The 19,886-nt window shown below is 38.8% G+C and overlaps 1 protein-coding gene across 10 annotated transcripts in view; it reads right to left on the bottom strand.

Annotated features, from left to right (window-relative positions):
* Positions 1-19,886, bottom strand: part of tnrc6c1 (trinucleotide repeat containing adaptor 6C1) — a 205,322-nt gene that overhangs the window by 43,511 nt on the left and 141,925 nt on the right. For all 10 annotated transcript variants that reach the window (XM_078570926.1, XM_078570923.1, XM_078570924.1 and 7 more), the window contains 3 exons: positions 10,002-10,208; positions 2,666-2,853; positions 2,458-2,538 (listed from right to left, as the gene is read on the bottom strand). In XM_078570926.1, the coding sequence (XP_078427052.1) occupies positions 2,458-2,538; positions 2,666-2,853; positions 10,002-10,208 (476 nt within the window). The remainder of the gene's footprint in view (positions 1-2,457; positions 2,539-2,665; positions 2,854-10,001; positions 10,209-19,886) is intronic.

The raw sequence follows: 19,886 nt of genomic DNA, 5'->3' as shown, positions 1-19,886 counted from the left end.
CAATAATCATTAGCTCTCTATCCTACTCCGCATTTTGCATTAGTGTCTCATTTAACACGTAGCTGTAGATAAGGATTTCTTACTAGCAAGATCAGAGTTATTGAATTTGCAACTGCAGAATGAGCCTCAAGAAATAGTTATGCATGCATTCTTACACTTGGGAGCAGAGTTCCATTCTGTCTTCACAAAATATTTTTTTAAAAAGGCTGCTTTAAATTTATCAAGTGTCTTTTGGCCCACATTAGTGCTGTGTCAGGTTGAGTTTAGAGTCAAAGACCAGGGAATGTTACATGTTGCATTCCAGAGTTTGACTCCATATGCCAATTTTATATTGTTGTAAAGCTGATTCGGCTTCTCAATAATGATAAAATACAACCATGTCAGTAAAAGATGCAAATTTCCTGAATCTAGTTGTAATCTGCCTCTATTACACTAATGTGGTATCTTTCACAAGCTTCAAGATTTTGCTCACAATATCCTTAACTAAGTCATTTACAAGGATGTGGTGCTCCATCATAGGAATACAGGGCTTAAGTCCAGGAGTAGGCCATTCAGCCCCTCACTCCTGCCCCACCAGTCAATAAGGCCATGGCTAATCTGGCTGTAGTCTCAACTCCACTTTGCCATCTGCAATGCGCCCCTCCCTCCCCACCCACCCCCACCAAACAACCCTTGACTCTCTTGTCTATCAAAAATCTGTCTAAACTCTGCCTTGAATAAATTCAATGATCTAACCTCCACTGCTTTCTGGGGAAGAGAATTCCACATACTAACAACCCTTTTGAGAGAAAAAAAATTCTCCTCATCTCGGTCCTAAATTGTAGACTACTTATTCTTAAACTGTGTCCCCTGGTTCTAGTCTCTCTCACAAGTGGAAACATCCTCCTGGTATTTACTCTATCAAACCCCCTCAGGATCTTGTGTGTTTCAATAAGATCACCTCTCATTCTTCTAAACTCCAATGGGTATTTGTTCAACTTGCTCAACCTTTCCGAGGTAAGCCTTTCATCCCAGGAATGAGTCAAGTGATCCTTCTCTGTACTGCTTCGAATCCAATTCGATATTTTTTCAAATAAGGAGACCAAACCTGTACACAGTATTCCAGATGTTGTCCCACCAAGGCCTATATAGTTGCAGTAAAACTTCCCTACTTTTATATTCCATTCCCCTTGCCCTAAATGCCAACATTCCATTTGCCTTCCTAATCACTCACTATGCCTGCATGCTAACCTTCTGTGATTCATGTACCAAGACACCCAGGTCCCTTTGTACCACTGAATTCTGCAATCTCTCTCCATTTAAATAGTATACTGCTTTTCTATTCTTCTTGCCAAAGTGTACAAGTTCACATTTTCCCAAATTATACTCCATCTGCCATATTTTTGCCCACTCACTTAACCTATCTATATTGTTTTGCAGACTCACTACATCTTCTTGACAACCTACTTTCCTCCCTATCTTGGTGTCAGTGGCAAATTTAGCTACCATATATTCAGTCCCTTCATTCAAGTCATTGATGTAAATTGTAAATAGTTGAGGCCCCAGCACCAATCCCTGTGACACCCCACTTGTTGCAGCTTATATCATATCCTCTTAAGTCTGAAAAGTTCCCACTTACGTTTTTTTAAAGCTAATTATAGGTACAGTGCCATAATTATTCCACTAGCTAGTCACTCCTCATCTCAGCCATTGTGTAATAGTTGGGAAAATAATTAGTCTTGCCGATGAAGATTTAGAATAAAGAACTGGCAAAGCCAAACTTCAATATTTTACTTTGGGCTGTTTGTTGCCAATGCCATGCATGCGCAGTTCTGTTTCTCTGCCACATTTGCTGTTTTACAGACTCATGCAGCTGTGAGCTCATTGTATCCGACTGGCAGTAGGACAGGATTTCACAGACCCGACGCTGCGAGATTGAAATTTGTTTAGTATCAAAGAAAAGGGACTTTTACACCATTTTAATGCAGAAGTAAAGTAGATAATTTAAAGCAGCAAACTAATGAATACAAAATCTTGGAGACACACGGAGCAACTTACAATGAATGCTTCCGGAGTGTTCGTTTCAGAGTTGCAGCATCAGCAAAGTTTTTCTTGCCTATTTTGTTAATTGTTAATGATGGCTCTTTGACAATTATTTTATATAATTGGGAGCCGATCCAGTCGTGGTGAGAGTGCAGCTATTGAGACCTGCATACATGTTCTGCATACAAAATGCATGTTTTGGGCGCAGCAAAGTGACGTCTGCGCAGAGCAGTGTGCATGTGCAGATGGCCATATTGCATCGGCAGGAGGCAGTTATTATTTTGACTTTTGGCTTGAACAAGAAACATTCTGCAATCACAACCTTAAAGCTAAAGGTGCTTGCTAAGTGCAAAAGCAAGCTCATTTATATGCAAGTGGCAAGATTTTCTTGTACAAACTTACACGGGAATCTAACAGATTTAACAAGATACTTACAGGGAAGCCCATATCAGTCAATTGTTTTATCAGGCGGTTCATAAGCCAAGTCTCCTCTTGCTTACTGGATGCTTTCATGCCCTGAAAAAGGAAAGTATCTTGTTTGGATTTTTCCCAACATTATCAATAGCGGTCAAACTCTTGGTTCCCACCACTACCACAAAATGTGCATTTCTGCAAATCACCTGAATCAAAAAGAGAGAAATACCTTTTGATGCGCTTTCTTGTTGGCGTTGCCCCAACCTGAGGAATTGCAGGAAGAGTTGCTCTCCTGAGAAGCTGCATTATTCCACATTCCCATCTCCCCCTCATCCTCTTCCCAGTTAGGATGATGGCTACTATTCAGGCCAATTTCATCTCCACCACTGACCCAACCTTCTTGCATAGATTTGGAGGCTAAAAGATATGATAAAAGATGAAGATGTAGTGGGTAAGGAAACCAATATTTTTTGACAAAAGCATACAATTTATTTGCACTTATGCATCCATGTTATGCTATGTTCAAACAGAAGTTTAATTATGCATAATTTTATTTTGCAATTTTAATGACCTCTACCAGTTTGATGGCTATGTCACAACCAAGATGCACAATAATGAAATACTATTTCACAAATAAAATTATAGACAGAACTTTACAAGTGGTGAGGCTTTCCCCCATGCCACCCGAAGAGTCAGCAGTGATGCTCCAAGACCGTTAACTGGCTGGAGGCGAGATTTCTGTCCTTCATAGGGGGAGGCACAGTTTAAAAATAAGGGGTCTCTCATTTAAGAGAGAGATGAGAATGGATTTCTTCTCTCAAAGGGTCTTTAGAATTCTCCTCCCCAGCAAGCAATGGCTGAGTCATTGAATATATTCAAGGCTGAGTTAGACAGATTTTTGATCAACAAGGGAGTCAAGGGCTGTGGGGGGCAAGCAGGTAAGTGGAGCCAAGGGGACAAATCAGGTCAGCCATTATCTTATTGAATGGTGGAGCAGATTCGAGGGATCAAATGGCCTACCACTGCGCCTATTTCTTATGTTCTTAATTCAATAGCCTGTGGGTTAGTTATGGGCAAAAATGATAAAAGTTGGTAATTCATCGTAAAAACCCAATTGGTACACTAATATCCTTAAGGAAGGGAACTTGGTACCACGTTGATACCAACGACGTTGATAGGACAAGAAAGATTTTGAACAGTTAGGAGCTAAATTAAAAGGCAGAACCTTCAAGGTAATAATCTCAGGATTACTACCTGAGCGACGGGCAAACTGGCACACAATAAATAAAGTCAAGAAGTTAAATGTGTGGCTGAAAGGATATGGCAGCATTGCAGGGCAGCTATTTAGACAATGATATCCACAGTGTGACAGGAAGGGACAGAGTGCACAAACAAAAAAAAAAGCAACAAACAGGGTCAAGGGGGGAAGAAGGCAGCAAAATTAATGGCCCTTTAATTAAATCCGTGTAATATTAGGAACAAAATAAATTAGTTAACGGCACGTGGAGGTTAATGGGTATGATCTTATAGCCATTACAGAGACATGGTTACAAGGAGATCAAAGCTGAGAACTAAATAACTAAATATTCAGGGGTATGTAATTTTTAAAAAGGACAGGCAGGAAGGGTGGTGGGGTAGCCTCGTTAGTACAAGATGGAAAAAGTACAATCAGATGATGTAGAATCCATATGGGTGGAGGTATAAATAACAAGGGGAAGAAGACACTGGTAGGAGTAGTGTATAGGCCTCCTAATAGCAGCTATGCTGTAGGACAGAGAATAAATCAGGAAATAATGAGGGCATGTAAAAAAGGCAGTATATTAATCATGGGTGACTTTAATCTTCATGTAGATTGAGAAAATCAAATTGGCAGAGGTATCCACGAGCAAGAATTCAGAGTGCATTCGGGACAGTTTCCTAGAACTATATGTTGTGGATCCAACCAGGGATCAGGCTATTTTGGATCTAGTAATATGTAATGAGGCAGGTTTAATAAATGATCTGAGTAAAAGATCCCCTAGAAAACAGTGAGAATAAAACGGTAGAATTTAACATTCAGTTTGTGAGAGAGAAACTTGGGTTGGAAACAACTGTGCTAAACTTAAATAAGGGTAATTACAAAGGAATGATGGCATAGATGGCTGGAGTGGACTGGGAAAGGAGTTTAGCAGAAAAGATGGTTGATGAACAATGGCAGGCATTTAAGAAAATAGTTTATGACTCACAACAAAGATATATCCCATTGAGGAAGAAGGATTCTGAGAAGGGGATAAACCAACCATGGTTAACCAAGGAAGTTAAGGAGTATATCAAGTTGAAGAAAAAACAAAATGTGGCAAAGATTAGTGGTAAGCCAGAGGATTGAGAAAGTTTTAAATGCCAATAGAAGGTGACCAAAAAATAATGAAGGACAGTAAACTAGCAATATAAAAATGGACAGTAAGAGCTCCCTTAGGGAATGAGGCTGGGGAAATAATGGGGAACCAGGAAATGGCAGAGGAGTTGAATAAATACTTTGCTTCAGTCTTCACGGTAGAAGACACTAATATCAAACCAAAAATACTAAATAATCAAGGGGCAAAGTGGGGAGGATATAAATACAACAACTCTCACTAGAGAAAAAGTACTAGGGAAAATAATGGGGCTAAAAGCCGATAAGTCCCCTGGGCCTGATGGGTTGCATCCTAGGCTATTAAAGGAAGTAGCTGCAGAGATAGTGGATACACTGGTAGTAATCTTCCAAGAATCCTTAGATTCTGGAAAAGTCCCAGAGGATTGGAAAAAGGCCAATGTAACACCCTTATTCAAAAAGGGAGGCAAAAACAGGTAACTGTAGGCCAGTTGGCTTAACATCAGTCACTGGGAAAATGTCAGAGTCTATTATAAAGAATGTAATAGCAGAGCATTTAGAAATGCATAATATAATCAAACATGGTCAGCATGGCTTCATGAAGGGGAAATCTTGCCTGACAAATTTATTAGAATTCTTTGAGGAGGTAACAAGCAGGATTAACAAAGGGGAACCAGTAGATGTAATATATTTGGATTTCCAAAAGGCATTTGATAAGGTACAGCGCATAAGCATACTTAATAAGATAAGAGCCCATGGTGTTGGGGGTAGTATGTTAGCATGGATAGAGGATTGGCTAACTGATAGATGACAGAGTTGGGGTAAGGGGGGCATTTTCAGGATGGCAACCTGTAACTAGTGGAGCGCCACTGGGATCAGTGCTCGGGCCACAATTATTTACAATATATTAATGACTTGGATGAGGGAAAGAATGTAGCATCACCAAGTTTGCTAATGGCAAAAGAATAGGTGGGACACAGAGTCTACTGAGGGATATAGACAGGATAAGTGAATGGGCAAAAACTTGGCAGATGGAATATAATGTGGGGAAATGTGAGGTTATGCACTTTGGCAGGAAGAATAGAGGAGCTGAATATTACTTAAATGGAGAAAGACTGCAGAAAGTTGCAGCACCGAGGGATTTGGAGGTCCTCGTGCATTAATCACAGAAATTCAGCAGGTAATAGGGAAGGAGAATGGAATGTTGGCCTTTATTTCAAAAGGAATGGAGTATAAAAATAGGGAAGTCTTGCTAAAACTATACAAGGCATTAATTAGACCACACCTAGAATACTATGGACAGTTTTGGTCCCCTTATCTAAGGGAAGATGTACTGGCATTGGAATCAGCCCAGAGAAGCTTCACGAGGTTGACCCCAGGTATGGAGGGATTTTCTCATGGGGAGAGGTTGAGTAGGTTGGGTCTGTTCTCATTGGAGTTTAGAAGAATGAAAGACAACTTTATTGAAACATAAGATTCTTAGGGGGCTTGACAGGGTAGATGCTGAGAGGTTGTTTCCCTTTGTGGGAGAGTCTAGGGTTAGAGGGCATAATTTCAGAGTAAGGGGTGGCCCATTTAAGACAGAGATAAGGAGGAATTTCTTCTCTCAGAAGGTAATTAATCTGTGGAATTCTTTACTGCAGAGGGCTGTAGAGGCTGGGATGTTAAGTATATTCAAGGCTGAGATAGACAGATTTTTAATCAGTAAGGGAGTCAAGGGTTATGGGGAAAAAGGCGGGAAAAGTGGAGTTGAGGATCATTAGATCAGCCATGATCTCGTTGAGTGGTAGAGCAGACTCAACTGAGCCGAATGGCCTACTTCCGCTCCTACGTCTAATGGTCTCTGTCTGACCTACACATACCGCCAGTCGCACATGTTAAGAACATAAGAAATAGGTGGTGTAGACCACATGGCCCATTGAGCCTGCTCTGCCATTCAATAAGATCATGGGCTTCAATCCATTTTCTCACCTGCTCCCCATGTCCCCTAATTCCCTGAGAACCCAAAAATTTTATAACCCAGCCTTAAATGTATTCAATGGTGGAGCATCTACAACCCTTGGAGTACAGAATTCCAAAGGTTCACAATTCTTCAAGTGAAGAAATTTCTCATCTCAGTCCTTATCCTGAGACTACGCCCCCATGTTTTAGATCCCCCGACCAACAGAAACAATCTCTCAGCATCCGCCCTATCAACCTCCTTCAGAATCTTGTAGGTTGCAATGAGATCACCTCTCATTCTTCTAAACTGCAAAGAATATAGGCACAATTTACACAGCCTCTCATCAAAAGAAAACCCCCTCATCCCAGGGACCAATTTAGTAAACCTTCACTGTAATGCAAAGATATCCTTTATGCGGTGGCCAAAACTGCACACTGTACTCCAAACGCAGTCTCACCAAAACCCTGTACAACTGTAGCAAGATTTCTTTATTCATGTGCTCCAATTCCCTTGCAATAAAGGCCAACAAGCCATTTGCCTTCCTAATTGCTTGCTGCACCAGCATGCTAACTTTCTGCATTCCTTGTACCAGCACATTCAAGTCTCTTTGAATATCAACACTTACAAGTTTGATGCCTTTTAAAAAAAAATTCTGCTTTTTTATTCTTATGGCCAAAGTGAATAACTTCACATTTCCATATGTTATGCTCCATTTGCCATCATGTCATTCACTCACCTAACCTGTCTATATCTCTTTGCAGCCTGTGTCCTCTACAAAGCTTACCTTTCCACCAAGTTTGGTATCATCAGCAAACTTAGGTATACTACTCTCTGTATCTTCATCTAAATTAAAATAGATTGTAAATAACTGAGGCCCAGCACTGATCCTTTTAGCACTCCACTATTCACTGCCTGTCAACTTAGAAAACAAAGTGGGCATAAACAGAGCTTTATCATCAGTTAATCAATCCCCTTTCCAGGCTAATATATAACCCCTAACTCCATGAACCCTCATTTTGTATGTTAACCTTTTGTGTGGCACCTTATCATCAAATGCCTTTTGGAAATCCAGCTATACTATTTCTGCTGGTTCCCCTTTATCGAACCTACTCATTACATCATCAAAAAACTAGTAAATTTGAAACACAGGATTTCCCTTTAGTAAAACCATGTTGACTTACTCTAATCATGCTATGCTTTAAGTGCATTGTTAAGACAATGCACTTGTCTGATTCTTAACACCCTCTGAAACGGAAAGAAAGCCGATCAAGATTGAAGTGGCCCAAAGGATAAATGGGATAGAGAAAAATAAATACAGCTTCACCAGCGTCATGCTACCCACACCCGGAGAGGAAGTTGAAAAAAATCCATCCCTTTTCAACTATATCCAGTGATATAGTTGCAACCCTTTCAACCTTACATTTTATATGGTTAATTCTTGATTGGTTGCATTGGTTATAGTACTTGATCACCACTTATCCTTGCAACCTTCAATTCTAGTTCTAAGAAGACTATATTTAGTTGAAGTGTTAATTGACATAGCTTTACTGGGAGTCCATTCTATACATATCCACAAATCTAAGAGATTGCTTTCTAAATTCACTTGCAGTTTGTTAAGGTTGCTCTTGTGCCCCCTACTCCTTTGTGTTCAAAGTCCAAGTTGAACAACCTGCTTGGATCTATACCCTGTATTTTAAAAACTTAGCTGAAGTATTTTGTTAGGCTATTCTTAAATACACAAATTCAGTTGTCTCTTGTTTTCCCAGTATCATATTCCCTTCTCCATGAGAACCAACAAGTGTATACAGGCATAATAACACTCAAATGAGTGAAAATAAAATGCATAAAATAATAGGTTGAGTGTTGAAATTTTCTTTGTGCTGTTCACCAGTTAAATGGTTGTACTTAATACTAAATGAAACTTATAATAATGTTTTGTTTCTATTTCTACTGGAATGTTTCAAATCAAGCATTCAAAAATTCAAGTCCCAATGAAATATTCTGCACACTGCACATCAAAACCATTCTGCTTCCAATTATATTTTTCTTGTTGATCTAATTTACTCCCAAGTATATTTTTGTGAAATTTGCTACAATGGGGAAAATTTTCCCCCCGTTTGGGGGAGGGGGGAGAGAGAGAGAGAGAGAGAGAGAGACGGGCAAGCGGCCCTCCGATCGGGAGCGCTCGATCTCCCTGAGACTAAGTTCTGCCTCAGGGAGATCAGTTCCCAAAGTAAAAAAAGTTACTGCAGTGAAAATTCATTCACCATCCATGTCCCCTCATGTGACAAAGTCACATGGAGTTGGGGCTTGGACATAACGTTAATTAAAAGTGTCTATTAATTTTTTGATTCCACAATGAAACCTCATCCCGCCTCTGGATGAGGTTTCATGCTTTTTCAGGTGGCCGCCAGCGCTCCTGACCTGCCCACCAGCCTTAAGGTTGGACGGGCAGGTCCACTAATGAGCTTAATTGATTTTTGAATGGCCTCAATAGGCCGTTGACAGGTCGGCGGGTGCACAGCTGACTCGGCTGCGCCCCCGCCTACCTGAAAATGCAAATGACACGGGGTGACAAGTGGGCCCCGCCCCCGCTTGCCGACAGGAAATTTCTTACCAATGTTTCAATAATCATGTTAATAATGATCAGATTTTGTCTCTCTCATATTGGGATGCATTATCAAATCATGGGAATCTTTATCTCTAGCAACATTACTTTTTATAAAACTTCTATATTTAACATCTTTCTCACCTAGAATAAAAAAATGAAGTCCTCAGAACCATGCTAACTGATTAAAAGAATCATCACGTCAACTAGGACTGAAAGGTACTTAAATTAAAAATGGCCATTTTATAAACTCAGCTGATTCATAAAAGAGGCTGAAGAATATTTTCCGCAGAGAACAGTGGACACCTGAATTCATCTCACCAAGTTCAAGTCAGTATCTGGATTTTGGCGTTTTTAATTAAATTGGCAATTTTTACATTTTAGTTTACTCCTATTAATAAAAGCCTTGTAGGATATAGCACAGAACAACCTATTGTAATACACAAAAGTTGACTACTTTTTGTGATATTCATTTCGCAAGCCACAATTATGGATTATTTCAATATCGTCAGAACCTATTGCCCTCATCGAGAAACACCACCAAAATGCTTCTCAGCAACTTTATTTTAATGAAGCGTTAAAAGTTAGTGCATAGTCATTTAAGTACCTGACCATGGCAATCAATATGTTCAAAGAAAAAAAATATGCTTCCCATATTTTGTTACCTGGTTTGCACATTGCCGGGACAGCAGCTGGAGCATTCCCTCTTCCAAAATTCCCCGTCGACTCCGCAGTATTATCTCCCCAACCTGAACTGCCGTTGGGAGGTTTGCCCCATGCTGAAGTCCCATTATCGACCGTGGTAGATGGAAGTGGTGGCTCACCCCAAGAGTTCTCAGTCTTTGTAGGAACACTCAGTGTTTCTCCCCAGCCTGGGAAAATATTAAAGCCCTCATCTTATAAATCCAAATAGACCCCACATAGTCAAAATATTTTCCCATTTGATTTCTGATTATGGAATTAAAGTTATACGGCTATGATGAACACAATGCATCCCTGACAACATACATATCCAATTAATTGAATATTTAGTTTAAACAGGTCTGATGATTCAGCATCTTTAGCTAAGGTAGCTGAAGGTGACGAAGTTGAAGGTCTGGTTTGGAACCACTTAAATCCATGGGGTCAGGGCAGTTTTGCATCTTTTTTGTGTATTGTGCCTCAGTTTGCCCCCTATTTATATATTCTCAAATGTCAGAACAAGTGTATATTCAAAGGTACAGTTGTGGTTGACTTTTAATTTTTCTTGTTGCCTTGGTAATTCTCATCTAGTTGGCAGCGTGCATTGATTAAGTTAACTTGCTTTCTGGAGGGGGAAATGCAGTTTAACAATATAACAAGGGGAAAAGATCATTCAGCCCCTCGAGTTACTCCGTCATTCAATTAGATCATGATTGATCTGTACCTCAACTCTACTTATGCTACTTAACTCCATATCTCTTGATCCCCTTACCTAATTAAAATCAATCATTCTCACTCTTGGAAGCTCCAATTGTCCCAGGATCCAGTCCTGGTGGGGCTGCACTCTTGCGTGAAATAGTGCTTCCTAATTTCGCTCCTAAATGGTTTAGCTCTAATATTAACGTGGTGCCCCTCATTCTAGATTCCCCCAGCAGAGGAAGTAGTTTCTCAAATACTTCCAACAATTTAAACACACTGATCAGATCATTAGTCAATCTTCTATACGCAAGGGAATGCAAGCCAATTTTATGCAACCTGTCCATACAAATAAACCTTCTAAACCACAGCAATAATATTCTAGTCAAATTTGAAGTTTGAAGGCCAAGTATGAACTGCACCCTTGCCAAAGATCCAAAATCATGGCTGCACTATAATGCATATTTTAAATTAAGACTTTTATCAATTATCCATCACATCTCTAACAGGAATAATTGACATTAACGGACCAAACATATGAAGAGTTTCAAGTTGAAAACACCATAGCAAATAAAAATATTACTTCATTTAATAGAGCTCTATGTGTTTGTGCCTAATATATATGTAAATGTATCATATATGAAAGTTTTTTACCCAAAGAGTGGTAAAGATGTGGAACTCGCTACCACTGAAGTGATTGGGGTGAATAAGATAGATGTGTTTAAGAGGAAGCTAGACAATCATTCAAGGGAGAAGGGAATAGATGGTTATGATGCTAGATTTAGAAAAGAAGATAGGAGGAAGCTTGACTGTGTACTTATGTATAATTTGAAAGGATATTTGACTTCTTACCATGGTACAAATCCATATCATAATTGGTCTAAATGATTTTTCAGTTGAAGCGTAGGATTTTAACAATGCATTAGTACTGTAACCAATTTTCAAACTAATACTGTCTAGAATAGTGTTAGCCAAATAGTTTTCTCCCAAATGCACTACATTAAATTGTGCCCAAATGGGACTGAACCTAAGTTAGAGTTAACTCTAGAGTATCTGAAGAAAATGGATGTCCATTAATTTTAACATTCCAAAAACTTAATGTTCTGTGCAGTTGTACTGCATTTTAAATGTTAGTACACAATAGAATTGCAGTATACTGAATGCAAGAAATTATGTTTTCAGATTTGAAGACTAGGGAATCAAATTAATTTTTTAAAATATTGTTTCCATTTAACTTTGAATTTAAATCATGTATTTCTGATTTCTTAAATTCACAATGTAGATATTCATGTTAAACAAAATGAGCACATTTCACTATAGCACATTCAAACAAACACCGAGTAACCACCAGGGGGCAAAGGATTTATTTAAACATGAATACCTCCATTTTGCGATTTTTTTTGCACTCCTTGGCACTTAGTCTACCTCATTTTAAATCATCAGACATGCTCAACTGATCCAAATTTGCTCAGTGTTTATTTTACTGTAGATTAGTCATTCCTTTCTTACTGCACTGACCTTACCATTTTCTTTTCATTTTTGATGTTTGCTCAAACTAGTTTGCTGTTTTTAAAATTAAACCACAATTATACTTTACAGTAACCCAAGTCTTTCAAAAGTTTAACTATCTAGTACTTGATCAAGTTTCCATGGAAGTCACTTTGAAAGGGTCAGTCCTTTCAGTCAATGTCTTAAAGTCCTGCCCCACAGCTGACATCCAGACTAAAACACTTTATGTTAAATGAATCACGAATATCCCTGAAAATCAGCCAGATAAAGGAGGTTGCTCACATTTAGTCTATATTTTAGAGTCAACCAAAAAAATCTGTGAAAAGGGTGCAACACAATATTGTTAAATGATTCAGTTATAAGTAAACAATTGTGAATAAAGCTAGAATTTAAAGGAAACGTATCACTTGAACTCAGCAGCCAACTCGAGTGTTATATATTTTATATCTCGGAGCTTTGCAAAGATGACACACACAGGTTCCCCTATCGCCCCCCACAGTGCTTTAACATGACTGCTCCATGTTTCTAGCTCGAGCTTCAAGCAACTTCTATAGCTCTTTATTTTCAGCAACTTCTACACTTTGTTTACTTTTCTGAGTCCACACCCAGACTCAGCTAAATCAAGCACAGTGTGCATCAGTAGTAAACAGACTCAATCAAACACAGAACAACTGAACACTGCAAAGGGGGTACCTAATCTTTATTCAAAAATACCACTTTACTCAAGTCAGAATGAGAAGTCCTATTTCTTTAGGTTACTTTCCATAAATTCTGCCCTTGAAACAGGGATGCCCAGATCATTTACACTAGATTTTCAGTAAGACCTTTCTTTTTGAAAGATAAAAGCACAATGTCATTATGAAATATCACACTGCAAATGAACAAAATTTCATTCTACTGCAAGAGAAAATGCATACCTCGGTACAATAAAATGTTTACTATTGGTACTTGAACCAATAGTAAAAGTAAAAACAAAAAATACTGGAGAAACTCATCAGGTCTGACAACATCTGTGGAGAGAGAAACAGGGTTAACGTTTGGAGTCCATACAACCTTTCTTCTCTCTCCACATATGCTGTCAGGCCTGAGTTTTTCCAGCATTTTCTGTTTTTATTTCAGGTTTCCAGCATCTGCAGTATTTTGCTTTTACAATAGTAAAAGTAGTTCATCTCTGCAGTGAATGTTCAGTATTAGCTTTTAGCTAATCCATGAACTTTTATAGTTTATGATTTACCATTTAAAATAAGGAAACAACGACAACACCTTATTTATCTTGGTTGCAGTTTTGTATGGTAGTCACCATTCCACAATGCAGAAATCGTCCTTATATTTTAAACCTTAATGATGTCATATTCAGCAAAAATGATTTTATTTTTGAGATATTGTAGAACAGGTTGTTATAACAAAATCATATCCTTAATATTGTCATTTTTAGAGGCCCATTAGCTTAACAAGTTTACCCCAACTTTAACATTTAAAATGATTTTAATACATTTAATTAAAATAGCTTCATTGAAAATGGACTTAAAGTTAATTTTCAAAATGCGTAGTTGTTTTACATAAATTGATAAAAGTAAACACTTTTTAAAAATGTACAATTATTTACAGGAAAAATGGTAACCTGAACTCTAATTCGGGAAACATGTTCTGCCTTCATTGACATTGCTTTCTTTAGAATTGGCAATAAGTGCAGGAATCTAAATTGGTGTGTGCAGTAACGAGTAAATAATATGCAAATAGCTAACATTAACACGCTACTTGTTAATCATAGACAGAAGGCATCAGAAATTCGTTAGGAGGACTGTAGCATACGTTACTGCATTGTCATTGGAATTACATTTTGATAATAAAATTATTTTATCTTTCATTCTATAAAATAAAGTGACCAACCAACTAAATCATTAATTGTTTTCAAGAAGGCTAGCCTAAGGCTAACAATCTTCTCACTTGAAATAATTTTATAGGGAACTACATTTTGAAATCCATTGCTTCATTAGTATAACCTTTACTATTAATATAACCTTAATATAACTCAAGTAGCACAATGCACACAAAGGGTTTTAATAAGTATTAATTTATGGATATTAATAGAAAAAGCCAATTCTTCTCAAACTTTAGTGATACAATACACACTACACATTACAACATTTTCTCCAATCATATGATCATATACAACTGAGCCATCGTTTAAAAAAAATGTGCACAAGTGCTACACTTCTTCAAAAGGGTATTTATTGGGTGAGGTTTTCTTTTTTTTTTAAAAAAAAGATTCTACATAAAATAGATTTACATAAACCTGCATCCAAGCTAGAAAGTATATAGACATCCCATCATCGCTTAATGTAGGCTAAACTCTATGCCCCATGCAAATCATGTAGAAGCATAATTTAGAAAATATGCTGTACGTACTGAAGGGACTTGGAGACTTGTGCACTTAAATTTTGCTTACATTAGCTCATTTGATGGCCTCAATTGTATTCAATATTTTAAAAATTCACTATTTGGATAAATGAAACACAATTAGGCAAGAATAATGCAGAATAAACGTAGCAGCCAAGCACACAAAAATGTGGTGGCATAAATGAGAATACCATTGCATATTTTCAGTTGCATTACAGGCTGATTTTACAGGGATTAATCCTTTCCTACGCAATTTTGATTTCCACTTATAAAAATGATTCAATGTTTGAATTTATAGTTTTGCTGAGGACCTTTTGTCAGATTATAAAAGTAGGTGGGGAAAAAGAAAGCATGACGACAGACATGATAGGGCACTTATAGTGAGGTTATTGTGACCAAGAGTCACCTTTGGTGCAAAACTGAATTTGGTTGAGGCTTGCTGACAAATCCATATTGCCCATCAAGCTTCAGAAGCAAATGCTCAAAAATACAACAGAATGAATAAAAAAGGATAAAATAAGCAGAAATGTATAAACAAATCCTAACTCCAGATTTACAATCACCTAAAGTGCTAAACATACTAGCTTGATAAAGGAAATTAATAGTACTTGCAAACTGTCCTTTATAACATCTAAAATGTTTTCATCTATTACTTGGATTAGTATTCTTGTAAGCCAGAAAAATCTCAATGGCCTACGTTTCTCATTTTATCAAAATATAAACTAATAGTAATCTGGTGGTACAGAACTTGAGTATTGCTGAAAAACAAGACAAGTCTAAGCTTCCCATCTTGCACTCATCAGGACACTTCACAAGAATACCAATATATGCGGAAAACAACAATCTATACTGTATCTGAAGAGAGTACTGATTGGTTGGCAAGTGGACTCTGATTGGTAGAGGCGTTGCCATGGCATACCACAGTATAAACTGTTGCTTTCCATTTATATTCGTATTCTTGCGAAGGGTCCTGATGAGTGCAAGGCAAAAAGCTTAGAGATGTCTTTTTTCAACAATACCTAAAATATGAAATATACTAGGACATTTGTCTAAAAGTGCAATCTATAACCTATAACTGGAAGTTCATTTTTGACATCAGAACTCATATCTCCAAATCATCTAATCACCAATTTTATTTTGTAATACGTACGTATGTATTTCTAGGACACAGTAACGACTCAAATATTTTGAAATCGTTAATAGAGTTGCAGGGGGTAAGAGGGGTAATTGTTCCAGTTTTCTTGCACACATTTAAACACGTTTCCTTACAGAAATTAACCTTCAACATTAAAATCAAATAACTGCTCTTTGAAGAAAAAAGCCAAGAAAATGAAAAATATACAGTTCATCAATATTGATGACAAATTGAGCAGCAAAGCTCATGCATCAAGTTCCCACAATATACTCATATCACATTCCCATTGCACGTGGAAACAATAAGCTCTGGGAAAACATGGCACAGCTTGGCAGAGGGGGCATGAGGAGTTAACAGGCTGCACCTCCCAAACACCACCGTTCCCTCCCTCCTTAGGGATAGAAGCCTGGATTTTTATTCTCGAGGCAGATAGGAGTTGGGAAAATTCCAGGCTCGGTCCACCCTCCTCAGGAGAAAGTGCCCGCAAAGGTGGGATCTTCGTTGCCAGGTTTGGGTGTCGGTTGGAGTCAGGCCAGCTGACTGGGAAAAAGTGCGGAGGCAGCTACAGGGGCTGCTGAATGCCAAGGCAGGCTATTTACAGGGTCCACCTCGGTGCTGTGGGGCTTTGTCCCAGTTAAAATAAAAACGCAGAAGCCCTCCAGTCCTCAAGCTCAACGCTCACTCTTGCCCCTTGCTCACCCCTCATGCCCCCTATGCCAAGCCATCATATTTCCATGCCCACTGACCCACTATACACTGTCTAGAACCAATGAATCCTATAATGACAATAGGATGTGTAAAAAAACTTTTTAAAAAGGTAAATCTTCATAACTTTCTCTTATGTTAAAAAAGTCATTTCACTACCAGCCAAAAAATGTTAATCATCCAGACCATTTAAATTATAAAACATACAAATTAGGAGCAGGAGTAGGCCATTCAGGCCCTCGAGCTTGCTCTGCCATTCAATAAAATCATGGCTGATCTGATTGTAACCCCAAATCCATAATTCCACCTACACTTGGTAACTTTTCGCCTCCTTGCTCATCAAGAACCTATGTAGTTTTGCCTTAAAAATATTCAAAGACTCTGCTTCCACCATTTTTGAGGAAGAGATTTCCAAAGGCTCACAACACAAAAAACGTTTTAATCTCTGGCTTAAATGGATGACCCAGGCAACGACCATCTCCAAAAGAGAGTGTCTAGCCATCGCGCCTTGACATTCAATGCCATTACCATCACTGAATTCCCCACTATTAACATCCTGGGGGTAACTATTAAAACTGAACTGGACTAGCCATATAAATAATGTGGCTACAACAGCAGGTCAGAGGCTAGGAATCCTGCAGCGAGTAACTCACCTCCTGACTCTCCAAAGCCTGTCCACTATGTACAAGGCACATCAGGAGTGTGATGGAATACTCTCCACTTGCCTGGATGAGTGCAGCTCTAACAACACTCAAGAAGCTTGACACCATCCAGGACAAAGAAGCCACTTGATTGGCACCCCTTCCGCAAACATTCATTCCCTCCACTACCAATGCAGTGGCAGCAGTGTCTACACGATGCACTGTAGGAACTAACAAGCCTCCTCAGACACCAACTTCCAAACCCACGGCCACTACCATCTATAAGGAGAGGGGCAGCAGACACATGGGAACACCACCAACTGGAAGCTCCCCTGCAAGCCAATCATTATCCTGACTTAGAAATATATCGCCGTTCCCTCACTGTCACTAGATAAAAATCCTGGAACTCTCTCCCTAACAGCAGGGTGGGTATAGCTATACCACAGACACTGCAGTGGTTCAAGAAGGCAGCTCACCACCACCTTCGAGAGCAATTAGGGATGGGCAGTAAATGTTGGCCTAGCCAGCGACACCCACAACCTATGATTAAATTTTTAAAAACCCTTCATTTTAAACAGTGACCTCAAGTTCTAGATTCTCCCACAAGAGGAAACATCCTTTCCATATCCACCCTAAGACCCCTCAGGATCTTGTATGTTTCAGTCAAGTCACCTCTTATTCTTCTAAACTCCAACAGATACAAGCCTAGCCTGTCCAACATTTCCTCTTAACATAGCCCTCCCATTCCAGGTATTAATCTATTAAACCTTCCCTGTACTGCTTCCAATGCATTTACATCCTTCCTTAAATAAGGAGACCAATGGTGTATACAGTACTACAGATGTGGCCTCATCAATGCCATGTAGAGCTGAAGCATAGCCTCTCTATTTTTGTATTCAATTTCCCTCGCAATAAACAATAACATTCTACTAGCTTTCCTAATTACTTGCTGTACCTGCATGCTAACCTTTTGCAATTTATGCACTAGGACACCCAGATCCTCCTTCATCTCAGAGCTCTGCCATCTCTCAGCATTTAGATAATATGTTTCTTTTTTATTCTTCCTGCCAAAATGGACAATTTCATTCTCCCACATTATTCTCCATTTGCCACTTACTTAACCTATCTATATCCCTTTGTAGCCTCCTTATGTCTTCTTCACAACTTACTTTCCTTTCTTTGTAGCATCAGCAAATTTAGCAACCATACCTTTGGTCCCTACACCCAAGTCATTGATATAAATTGTAAAAATTTGAGGCACCAGCAGTGAGCCCTGTGGCACACCACACGTTACATCTTGCCAACCAGAAAATAATCCATTTATGTCTATTCTGTTTCCTGTTAGAGCCAAATTTTCTATCAACGCCAATATGTTACCAACTACACCATGAGCTTTATTTTCCACAATAACCTTTGATGTGGTGCCTTACCAAATGCCTTCTGGAAATCTAAGTACAGTACATCCACTGGCTCCCCTTTATCCACAACACATGCGACTCCTTCAAAGAACTCCAATAAATTGGTTAAACATGATTTCCCCCTCGCAAAACCACGTTGTCTCTGTCTGATTACCTTGAATTTATCTAACTGCCCTGCTATAACGTCTTAGCTTCTAACATTTTCCCGATGACAGAAATTAAACTAACTAACCTGTCATTTCCTGCTTTCATTCTCCCTCCCTTTTTGAATGAGGGAGTTACATTTGCTATTTTGCAATCTGGGGAATTTTGGAAAATTGAAACCAATGCATCAACTATCTCACTGGCCACTTCTTTTAAGACCCTAGGATAAAGCCCATCAGAACCCGGAGGCGTTTCAGCCCACAGCTCCAATAATTTGCTCAGTACCACTTTCCTAGTAACTGCATCCTTACAATAAACTGCATTCTTACAATAAACGAGGGACAGACAAAGAAAGATTTACAGGGCAAGGACCACAGAGTAAAGAATTATCTTTTCACATGAACCCAGAATCAAAGTCCAATGGAGTATTCCTTCACAGAGGTTGGCAGGCTGAAAAATGCTGGATAATTCACCTTTCCAGTTGAAATGACTTCCATGATGAGATAGGCACACAGAGACAAATTAGTCTTGTAGACCATAGTCTAGATGTTCAGAAATTCATTAGAAACAGTGTAAATGGGGGACAGGCATTCAAACTTGGACAGAGCCCCTTTTCTGTGCTGCTGCTTGGCAGATGGAAGACGGCAGACTGCTTTGCAATACAGCAAGACTGTATATGTGTTCTCCCAGTTAGGGGGCCATGTCACACGACATCCACCTCTCCACTTTGGCTTTGGCGAAGGGTGTATACCCCTTAGATTGTTAATGTTCCTTTCAAACTTTTAATGGTTAGAAGGTTGCAGGGCTTTGTCCTAGCAGGCTAGTAGACTCTGGTTGGCTAGCCTGGGTTCTGAAATGCAGATAGCCTTTGTACATTCCCCCTCGAATTTGGTCTCTGCAGCCCACAGGGCTCTTCAGAGATAATGAGCTGCAAGTTTGTGATACTGCCAAATAGCCACAGCCAGACATGGCTTCAGCCATTTCTAAAAGTTGTCAAGTTTTAAAATTTTAGAAATTAGCTATGATGATATACATACACATACATACTATACATATACTTCATAAAAATATAGTGCGAGGTCTTAGCCTTATTACAGTATTCTGAAATATCTCTAAATGTCTGCCACTGTATCTCTATTGATCTATCCCTTAACTAATTTGCCAGTTCACTTTAGCTAGCTCTGCTTTCAGGCCCTCATAATTGCCCTTAAGTGTAAAGTA

The sequence above is a fragment of the Cetorhinus maximus genome, chromosome 24 (genome assembly GCF_964194155.1).
Source record: "Cetorhinus maximus chromosome 24, sCetMax3.hap1.1, whole genome shotgun sequence".
NCBI lineage: Eukaryota > Metazoa > Chordata > Chondrichthyes > Lamniformes > Cetorhinidae > Cetorhinus > Cetorhinus maximus.
This window is presented reverse-complemented; position numbering and strand designations above follow the sequence as displayed.